This window comes from Oryzias latipes, chromosome 17 (genome assembly GCF_002234675.1).
Source record: "Oryzias latipes chromosome 17, ASM223467v1".
Lineage (NCBI taxonomy): Eukaryota > Metazoa > Chordata > Actinopteri > Beloniformes > Adrianichthyidae > Oryzias > Oryzias latipes.
The window spans coordinates 19,795,395-19,806,965 of NC_019875.2; the positions used below are offsets into that span (position 1 = coordinate 19,795,395).

The 11,571-nt window shown below is 37.7% G+C and overlaps 1 protein-coding gene across 3 annotated transcripts in view; it reads left to right on the top strand.

Annotated features, from left to right (window-relative positions):
• Positions 1–11,571, top strand: part of pappa2 (pappalysin 2) — a 60,836-nt gene that overhangs the window by 28,312 nt on the left and 20,953 nt on the right. For all 3 annotated transcript variants that reach the window (XM_023965190.1, XM_023965191.1, XM_023965189.1), the window contains 8 exons: positions 643–839; positions 1,384–1,497; positions 4,037–4,172; positions 4,315–4,489; positions 4,829–4,894; positions 4,974–5,070; positions 6,187–6,364; positions 9,395–9,608. In XM_023965190.1, the coding sequence (XP_023820958.1) occupies positions 643–839; positions 1,384–1,497; positions 4,037–4,172; positions 4,315–4,489; positions 4,829–4,894; positions 4,974–5,070; positions 6,187–6,364; positions 9,395–9,608 (1,177 nt within the window). The remainder of the gene's footprint in view (positions 1–642; positions 840–1,383; positions 1,498–4,036; positions 4,173–4,314; positions 4,490–4,828; positions 4,895–4,973; positions 5,071–6,186; positions 6,365–9,394; positions 9,609–11,571) is intronic.

Below are 11,571 nucleotides of genomic sequence, written 5' to 3' on the forward strand. Positions count from 1 at the left end.
TTTATGCAACGGCAACAATCTTAAAAGAAAATCATCATTAATGTAGATATAAATTACACATCAGCAGCCCCTCAAAATTAAATGACTGAATTGGATCAGGGCCAGCAAAATCTGATCGGGACGTCGGGACACACTGTTTGCGCTGCTGCTGGACAGTTTAAATAGGAAAACAAGAAAAAAATACAGGAGTTAATACCCTGGAATTTCTGAGGTTGCAGACATACAGTGGCCAGCTACCGCATTTCCATATGGATTGTTTAGACTTTGAAAAAAAAAGTGTTTTTTTGGCAAAAGAACCACATTTGCAGGCTAGTTGTGGAGAGTACCAAATGACTGGAAATACACCAACAAGAAAAAGAAAACACTTTCAGACTTGAAATGTCATATATCCATTTTTTAAATTGAATATGCAAAATGCAAGCTGTGACATCTATAGTATCAAAAGGCAATGATATCGAAAAATAACCATGTAGATTATACCCAATAAAAAAGGGACCATTTCAGTTACCGTACTTTTTAAATGATATTTTTTAGCATCAGTTTTTTTTAATAATCTTGAAATTAGGGGAAAAATGATTTTGACCGCCAAAAAACAGAATCTAAATTCATTTAGAAATGATTTGTTTCTTTCTATTTCCAAAGGTGAGCCCAGCCAGTGTTATGTTTTTGACGGCGATGGTGTTTGTGAGGAGTTTGAGCAGGGCTCCAGCATTCAGGACTGTGGCTTCTTCACACCATTGGGCTACTTAGACCAGTGGGCCACTGCTGCTAGCGCTTCTCACCAGGATCCCCACCACTGTCCTGCCAGTGCCGTCACAGGAGAGCCACCTCATACCAAGGTATGAACCCTGATGCATACTTTTTATTCATACATCTGAAAGGGTAAAATCATAAATTAAAGTAACATGTAAAACCAGAAATCAAGTAAATTGGTATCAGAAATTATGAAAATTAATGTTTTGCATTATAAAATGGCATGGCCCTGTAAGTGATGACAATTAAAACAAATGAAAACATGCAATCACAAGGTGTAAATGGGCCAATTAGTTGTAAATTAAATAATTGCATGCAACACATAAAAAAAGCCCTATTGGTCCTTTTTCTTATCCCTTTGTCTTAAAAATGCTCAAAAACACATGCAAATGGAAGAATTCCAATTTGGAAACCTTCTAAAGACTGCTTGAAGATTTTTGTGTTGTTGTATAATATTTTAGATTTTTGTCAACACACAGTTGACTCAGACTCTTTTGTTTCGTCACTCTGCATCGTCTGCAGCCTCATTTGATCCAAGCAATTGTTGAAATAGAACCAGAAGAGAATATTTTGGGCAAAATATTTCTTAAGTTTTTAAATCTTATTTCTTACCTTTTTTTTTTTTTAAAGCTCTGCAGATATCAACACCTGGAAGTGAGTGAGAGATTACCCCCGGATACCTGGTTCCCATGCACGGCTCAGTCTGACACAAATAATGGCCTGGAACATTCATTTTGGCTGAAGGTTTGAGTGTGTGTGTGTGTATATACGTCTGTGTGTGTGTGTACACATTGTATCTGTTTTTCCCTCTGCTGTGCGACTGTGGGTGGCGAGCGTCTTTAACAGATTCCAGCTCTTTCCAGTATTTCTTTAAGTACAGATGAAGGGCCTCCCAAACAGACTGCTGGCTCAAAGCTCCCCACACGCACACATCCCAGACTTTCTAAAAATTGCATGATTCATACAATAAATTAGTTACTGTAATTACTCATTTTCTAGATCAATAATAAATTGTGAGGTCCAATGATTACGAATCATGACTAACCCGGTACTTATCCTTTATTTACATTTTGTGCTTTTATTTTGTACCTAATAGGCATTAATCATCAGAATGCTTGAATAGCAATCACTGCCAGTGCATTAATAGTAGGAAACCAAATTTTATGTAATGAATTAATTCCTCATAGCTAAATACTTCAAAGGTTCATGTGTTGCTGAAATGCTGGCATCTGAAGGAATAATATTAGTGGAAAACAGAGTTTGAAGTAGATCTCTTAATCATAATTATTTCAGAACTCATAATTAAAATGACCGTTTTAAACACACAGCAATGATAAATGGATTACAAACAAGCATTGCATTATTTAAAAATTAAACTGTTTAGATTACTAAACAGTATTTAATATCTTTAGAACTGTTCTTCTTTTTTTTAGGAAGGATAAAGTTGTATTTGTTTTGCTAATGAACTGAGTTGCAGTCTTGATTTCAACCCAATTCAAGTGCCTTGTACAGATGATAAGATCTATGTATGAACCTGAGTTCTGACACCTTAGACCGATGTCTGGTTCTTATGTTTTGGGTATCTCTCCAGAGCCACAGTTCCCAAAATCAGATCAGCAGATCCAGACTAAAAGTAGTCCAGCTGTTGAACTGACAGATGTTTCCACAACTTTGCCTGTCATCTTTAAGATTATAAGCTCCTTCACAATTATGAGCGTTCTTCCTTCTATCTCATTGTTTCCACTTTGGCGTTAAGCTACTTATCCTTCCACCCCCTAATTTTTTTTTAGGCTCCCTCTGCAAAAACTTTCATAAAACTCCCACCATGTTTGTGAAACATCTCTTTCACTTCTCTTTGAATCCCCTCTCATAGTGGCAAACCTTGTCATTCTACAGTCTTTTTTTACGCCTGGACTGTGTGTGGACTGTGCACCGTCATTCTGCAATGTTATAAGCCTTGGTTGCTTCTCGGATCTTCCTCTAGATGTAGTCTGAGAGACGAATCAGAGAAGGGAAAGGGTGCATCATGACTGGGTTAAATAGCTGCAACACCCGAGTGAGGCTGCAGAAAGAGACAATGCTTTGATCACTGTCTGCTCAGAAATACTGTTTCATTTGCATTTAAGCTTTTTTCTGCGATTTTATGTTTGTTTTCTTTTCACAGTGTGCATACGATTGCAGAGGGATTTTTAGAAAAGAAAGCAAAAAACAAAAACAAAAAACAAGATCAACGCAACTTGATATAAAATAGAATTAAATTAATAATTTTCAAGAATACAAAACATCTGAGAGATCAACACAAACACACACATAATGATAATTTCCCATGATGCAGCACAAGGACAGTTGAAGTTAGTCTGATCCAGTTTTAGAGCTTTCAATTTTTTTTCTTCCCAACAACCTGACGTTCACGTCTCCACTCTCAGGTCTGCTCACATCCTCGTCCTTGCGCTCTTCTTGAAAATTATCAAGACTGATCGTAGACATCAGGATAACACCCCCTTGGTTTAGCATTAGGGTAGCGCACTATGAACGCACAAACAATGAATTGAGTTTTTTTGTTTTGTTTTTGGCCCCGGGGTTGTCAGTATAAATCAGCCAGAGAAGGAGCAAGGACAGATCTTAATTGCACGTTTATTACGCAACAGCACTATGAAATGGACTCACGTTTCAGAGACCTCGCTCCTAAATATTCTAGTTTCCAGCTCACTGAAAAGCAGCTGTTTTTATTATTTCCCCATTTTGTCCCGTGTCTTCCTTTTTCCAACTTTGAACGTGTTTAAAATTTCTTGTAATTGCTCAAAAAATATTTTCTCTGCCTTTTTGCTCATTTAGTAGACCACACAGGTGGCTGCAAAGACTTTAGGGTACCTCTCTGTGGTCTTGCAAACAATAATGAACTGGCCCATTGCCCATTAGAGCTCATGTACGTAAGTACTCGCCACAGAGACAGCTTCTTCCCCCAAGCTGTCACTCTAATGAACTCCTGACTCCAGACCACTCAAGAACACGGAACAAACCACAGAAACTGTCACACCTAAACTACTGCTACATTTTTTACTTTGACTGTTGCATTTTTATCTAGTTGTGTTTAAATATTCCTATATCCACCTCATAGGACTTCTTTTGTTATTTATCCTCTCTTGTCTTACTCTTTTAAACTTTTTTTCATATATTTTGAGTTTGCACGAGAGCACAAGACACTGAAGCCAAATTCCTTGTACATGCACTGTACTTGGCCAATAAAGCTGATTCTGATTCTGATTTTTTTCCATGGAAACAGGTGGGGTTTGCTCATCCTGGAGTAGCAGCCTCAGTGATGGTGCACCTGGCTTCAGAGGGTTTATTGCCAGGGGAGCAGTGTCGGCCCACAGTCACCGTCCTCCTGTCTGATGTTAATGGCAAGAATCACTCCCTAGGTAATTTGACCTCTTCTGCTGCTGTTTTTGAATATAACTGTGAATATAATTTTTTGTGAACTGCATACTAAGCACAAGACACTCAACACCAACTGTGACAGCTTAAAGTTTAAGAGCTGCCTTTCTCTCTTTCTTTGTTCAGGAACTCATGATGTCTCGTGCCTTCAAAACCCTCTCGTGGTGAACGTGACCCATGACCTCACTCAACCCTTCTTCCTCACGTCTTTTGTCATCCTCCTCTTTTCTTCCCCCTCGGTGGCAGTGAGAGGGGTGGCTCTGAGGACCTCCTGCCACTTCAGCACCTTCGCCCTGACCGGGTGCGCATCACAGGGTGGGCTCTCCCACAGCTAACTCATTTAATTTGTTTTTTAAAAAAAAAATTCAAAAATTGCAGACGAGTAGTTGTAAACAAAATGCACAACAAACATTTTGACTTTTTTAGAAAGAAAAAATAATACTAAAATTGTCATTTATTATTGGACTTACTCTCCATTAATTTATGTCATCGATGTTAACTACAAAACAATGACATTGTAAAATTTGGAAATGTTTTAAACAGGAGTAAACCACCTGTAGTTAAAAAACAAGACTCAAAAAGGATCTTTCTTTTAAACTTATACTCGTGTTTCCCTTTAAATCTGTCACATCTGCCATAGCTGTTTGCGGCAGCCATGTCAGCTGGATAGCTGCAGTCCTCCACAGATAAAGCACGCCTCTGTCAGGTAGGCTCTCCAGATCACAACACGAGAATACCAAAGCAGCAAACAAAAGAACTTTCTACACATCCGTGTGTTTTCGTAGGTGTACCGGAGGAGGGGAGACTTCTCACTGCTCTGTTCAGTGTCACCATGGTTACAGCATCTCTGTGCTCAATAGAAAGGCCAACTCATCCCACCAGGTAAACATCATGTCGTACTACACCTCCAAAGCAACAGCAACTATTGCTACCCTGGGAACTTACACGAGTAAAGGGGTTAAAAATAAACTATTAAAAAATAAATAAAGGACAAACAGGTCATCAAAAGGCTGGCAGACACGACAAATGCCTTTGGCCTGTTTATTCTATAACTTTTTTATTCATATAACAGTGAGGATCAAATGTGCTTTGTTACAGTCTGTAAAAAGTACAAAAATTTGGTTTTGGTAGATCTGTTTACCTTTGAAAATCCCAACTTTTATTATCTTTAACTAGTGCTACATTTGTGTTGGATAAGCATCAGACAAAGTGGGTTAGCTCCTCTGCCAATACCATAAGTCTTTTTTATTATTATTTTGTATTTGGATATTTAAATTTCGAAGAAAAAAGTCATATTGGTGATTAAACAATGTATTCAATTACAAAAAAGGAACCTCAGCAGCATGAAAAAAAAAACGATACCCAGCCACGACAGCCTGCCTCCTCTTTTGTTGCAAGTCAACATCATTTTAATGGTGACTTTGGACTGAGCAGCACGGCCCTTTTCCACAAATGTTCAATAGGTTTTAAAAAAGGACCATCATAAAAAAAGTAAATAAACACTCTCTGACAGTTTAGGACTTTTTGCCAAGTAACAATATTTAAACAAAGATGTAAATCAACCAAACTAACAAACAAACTCCCTTACTTATCTCTCTTTAATTGTATATTTATAGTGAGGCAAAAAACTATTTGGTATTTATGCATTCTGCAAGTTGTCCCACTCAAAAAATGAAAATGGTCTGTAGTATTCATCTTAGAACAACTTTAAATGTGTGAGACAGAATAGAAGAAGAATTAGCCAGGAAATCATGTGGTATAATTTCTGAAGACTGTATTTGTTAAATGGTGGAGACGATCAGTATTTGGTCCGTAACTTAATACTTTGTAGCAGTTATTTTGGATAACAAACACTTTTTTGCCCCATTTTATATACCCTTAAGCAAGTTTTGATATGCACAGCTACACATATGTTTTGGATAAAACAAATCTTTTCCGTCTCCTTATCCTGACAAAAATCACACTTTCCTAACTTGTGTTTTTCTATCAATCTACCAGAGAATGACAGAGCTCGAGTGTTTTCATGGATCGTGGGATCGTGTGGTGACCTGTCAACCTGTAGACTGTGGCTTCCCTGATCAGTCTCATGTCTACCACGCTATATTCAGCTGTCCCTGGGGAACAACTTTTGGCAAACAATGTTCCTTCACCTGTGGGCCGCCTGCCATTCTTCAAGGTAACTCATAGTTTTATCGCATCAACTCTGTTTTGGTGAACTGGAATCTTGTCTCCGAAAGTCTCTAGTGAATAATAAACAGTCTGAAGAGTTTTTTTATTTTATTTTTAATTTATCACTAGATGTCTCTGGAATACGGTTCATAAAAGGTCACAGTGAAAACCACATTTCCAGTGAGCTGTACATTTTAGTTTAAGTCAGAATGGGATGCTAGTGGAGTGTTGATTTGCCTCACGTCTCCACTGCCAGGTGTGCTGGCCAGTGGGAAGCTATGCAATGAGAGTGACATCATACTTGGATGGCATCTACTATTCATAATTTTAATTAAGAAAATAATATAGACAAGGCAAACAAAAGGTAGGACATGCTATAATCAATTTTGTTTATGCTCAACATTTGGATAACCACAGACATTAAGTTAAATGAATTTTGGATGTAATCACAATATATAAAATACTGTAGGTTATAAACCATAGCACACACTAGATCAGAGAGTGCATTAAAACAAAAACAGGCACATTTTGTGGGATGACTACACTTCCCAAAACTCCTAGAGAGGCTTAGAGCCGATTGGTCAGATGGGTTGATTGGAGGTTCTGTCCATTTTTAAGCTAACTGTACTGTCAGTCATGTGCTGTGATGCTCAAGCGGTGTGGCTTTGTAGGAAAAGATTTTTACAGATTATTTCTGTGCACCGTGTACCACATAAAATCTGTTTGGAGTTGGCAAGCATGACCAAAATTCTCACATAATTCACACTAGATTATAATTGTTGATGTTCATCGATTTTAGAAATGTAGGAGTGCACTGTGTGATCTGAATATCTTAGAATGCTAAAATGTTTTTGATGGGCCTCATTGCACAGAAGCAACATTTCTCACACAGAAACATTTCATGAGGTCTGGAATTTAAGCTTCAAACTAAAAAGATTCTTTTTTTTTTTTTAAACACTGGAAAGGGCAAAAGATTCAAGTTCCACTGTATGTGTTTTTCAAAAAAAATGTGTCCCCACTTATTCTTAATAGCCATTTGAGTTTCAAGTATGGGTTTTTGTCGCTGAGATTCCACCCGAATCCATAATTCCACAGACATGCGTGTAAATATTCCCTTCCCCTGCACATGTTCACAAAAAAACATGTTCCAGTTTCTCTCCACTCAGATGTCGACCGTGTTTTTAAAAGAACAAATATGGCCTGCTGCATGCGTAACTTGAGGGATCACAGTACGCACATAAGTGAAAAATCATTACTCTACTTTGGTGATCCTGGTTATGCACTGCCATAGATGTCTCCTGAGGCAGAACAGGCACAGGGTCCACAAACTTGTGTTAGCGGTTGGAAAGCCACAACGAAATGTCACAGCAGAGTCAGCAGTCAGAACCACATACTCCAATATTTAAAAGCACAAATATAATTCTATTTGTGGCTTTGATTCAGAGAACTATATTTTAAGGCCGTCATGCAACACTCAGCAGTGAAGGCACGCTCAGAGACGTGCTCGACACACATCGGCAGCTGCAACAGATTTTAATAAGCTCAACATCGCTCTGATTTTTAAGTATCACATAAAATATCCAGCGCCACGGTAAAAAGGATTTACTTTAAATAGACATTATAAAAATTGTAAAGGGGTTAAAAGTGTTAGGATTCAATCTATACTTAGATATGTAGTTTTAAGTTTAAATACTTTTATACGTGACCTCTATCATGAGAAAAATGCAACAAGAAAATGTTAAAAATCAACAAAAACACAATTTTTACTGGAGTGGGTCTTAACTTGCCTTAGACAGATGGATCTGAGTGAATTGCATGAATATAAAATGATGATCGATTAAGTTGATTAATCGTTGCACCCCTAAATTACTTTATAGAAAAGTTGCTAACATCCTCATTGTGTGAACGCTTTGAGGCATACACACACGAAGGGGGCGAGCGAGCGAGAAGAGGTTCGTTTTGCCACTTTTCACATGTTTTTAGGACATACTTAACTCTTCATGTCCTTCACCGATTTACCTCATTCAACTACCAAAACGTTCAGCTCTTTTGGGAGATTGGTGCTGAAAAGTTTCAATTTTGTAAATCTTAAATGTTGGAATTTATCCGAACAAAATGTTTTTTCAACTCCATTAAAAAGGAATGGCGGAACCTTCAAATCCCCCTAATTGGACTAAATGTTTTGAGCTCTGGAGACCATAAAACCCCAAGAAGTTGTTCAGCTAGAAATACCTGTCAACTTTTAAACAACTCAGACATTGGGTCCTTGAGGTTTTTTTAAGTTCCTACCATCTTTTTATTGGTTTTCTGATGGAAGTCAATGGAGTGAAACATCCAGGAGCTAGAATAGTGACATTAAAGCCATGTCACACAGCCACACAGTCACACAGCGCAGTTTCCTCGTATGAAATGTCGGCCTTTTGTGATACATGCGTGGCATGAGTAATTCACAACTGTTTCATGCATTTGTCGTTCGTTGATGTACACACATGCCTGTCGAGGGTTTCGGTGACCCGGCTGGTCATGAGCTGTTTTGATTGTTTGAGAATTACGCAGTTTACGTGCATTTTACGTAGTTTATATGCAACTTTTACATAAGTCTTACGCAATTTTGCAATTGTGACTGAAAGTCAAGATGCACACCCAAACTTATGGCTTTCCACGACAGTTCCACGTATGTCCAACTGGCTTTTCACGCATGTGGTTTCAATGTGGTTCATTCGTGATACATCTGAACATTTCACACAACTTTTCTCACCTTTTCCACGTATATATTAGTGTATAACCAATTTTCATCCTTTCAATATGTGTAAAATGTACATAGTGGCTGTTACCACGGCCTTTAGAGCTGAATGAGGGAATTTTTTAAAACAATTTTTTTCTAATAAACTGCCAACAAAACAATTCAGTCATACTCAAAAGAAAAAAATTACACACTTGCATTATCATAAATAAAGACTTGTATACACACACATGCAATATACAATTTTGATGCATCTTATTATTCTAAAATTGTGTCTCTTTCCCCTCCATATAGGTGACAATGACAGGTTGGTGTGTATGGAAGACGGGTTGTGGTCTTTCCCAGAGGCCTACTGCAAGATAGAGTGTCCAGAGGCTCCGAACGTACCTAACGCCAAACTACTTGGTACAAACTGTCTGGCTTCAGGGCACAATGTTGGCTCCCTTTGCCACTATAGATGCAAACCAGGGTTCTATGTACTAGGAAGCCTGAAAGAGGATACACCAAGGTAGGTGTCTGTGGGAACTCAGACAGTACTTTTCAGGTTGTGGGAATTCGCATTAGAAGTATTTTAGCTGGTCCTCTACCACTATTCTGTATGCACAGCATAGCAAAGTGTTTTATTATACTTACCTCCTTGCTTAATGGAGGAAATACCTTCTTTTCTTAATTTTACAAGGTTTGTACTACTTACTACCCAGTAGAATTTGGATCTTTGATTTAGATACTTTACTCAGAGGTGAAAAAATGCCTTATATGAACAGCCAACCCCCCTAAGGCCAAAGTTTTAAATATCAATAGGTAGAGTTTTAAGAGGTATTTCTCAGCCTGTCAGCCGCATAACTATATCCAGTTTCGGAACAAACTCCCATTAGGGTCCAATAAAATATGTACCTCTCCTAACACGGCCTTCCTCAACACTTTGCCAAATTGTATTCACCGAATAACTGCTCATTACTGAGCACATTTCCTATGTTAGTAAAGAGATGGAGGTTTCCCAATATTAGACACAGCCTCTGGGGCAGTTTATATTCTCCTTAATATGGAGTCAACAGCAAACAGTTTTACCTCAAACATTTGATTGAGTAGAAACTGTGGAGTCGTTTAGATCATGCTTAACATGTCATACATATGGACCATACCATTACATTGTGGATTAGCTAACACGTGCTGCCATGAGAAGCCAGTAAAAAAAGAGCATATTTTATGGCTTTACATTAAATTTCCATCCAACAAGGTGAAAAACAGCCAGGTATCTTTATGAGCTACACCTTCTCAAACATATATTGTGAAACACTGTAATAACCCCTGATGCTTTATTAGTACAGCATGTGCATGAGCATAACAGCAGCTATTAAAGAGCCTTAAACAGGCTATTTAGGCTCACCTTCGAACTATGCACCAGTTTGAATAATTATTATAAAAAGTCATTTCGCCTCGACACACTGTGTCTCACATGGAGATCCTTCAAATGTATACTTAGAATTCAGTGGTTTTCTTTTATTAAAATACTAAGCTAACAGTAGAGAAGTATCTTTGTTTTTACATTAACAACTACCAATTGTCCAAATCATGTCCATCATGAATACCCTGTAGTACTAGTATGCCATTTTATCAGAACTTCTTCTAGTGCAATGTGTCCAGTTCTTATGTTGGGGAAAAGAATATCTGTGGTAACTTCTCAAATGAGTCAACCATCCTCTCATGATCTGCATGTTTTTATTTAACCAGTCTCTTTGCCTTGTTATTTTAATTAACACAAATACAGTTAGATCTGAGCAGTTCGTGGAAATACATCTGCATTTTTGATTGAAGAGATTGTGGATACAACATTTTTTCTTTCTTGAAGCATTTTTGCCCATTCTTTTATCTTAAAGCCTTGGCTCAATTTATGACCCAACGTGCGTCAGACTGGGTTTAATGGCAGGAGCATTAAATATTTCATTAACACATTTAAACATGCAAACCCAAACACAAAGGAGAGCAACACAAGCAGAAGCCCTGAACATCAGACACTTAAATACACTGAAGATCATTAAGTCAAATGAAAACAGCCGTGGATAATTACCAACCTGAACCTGGTGTGACTGACAAAAGGGAAACCTGAAAACAGAGCACGATAAGAACCAAGTAAACAGACATGAAATGAAAATTAAAGGACACCATACTCACAAGTTCATGGAGATTTTGGAACATAGATAAACATACAACTTATCTCAGGCTCAATCAAAGAATTTAAAATGATTCTTTTGGGTATTTATTTTAGCCATCCTAATGTATGGCTGAATCAGAGCTGAATGACAATCTTCATTGTCAAGAGTCATCCTAATTGAAATTTGCTGTAGCTGCTTCATAGATTCTTGTTCTTTATGCATCTATCCAATTAAAATGCCCGAACTAATACTAAGACCTGATCCTTCTTTGAATATAATAAGGAATTTATGATTTATCCGTTGGCTTTTAAATCCAAT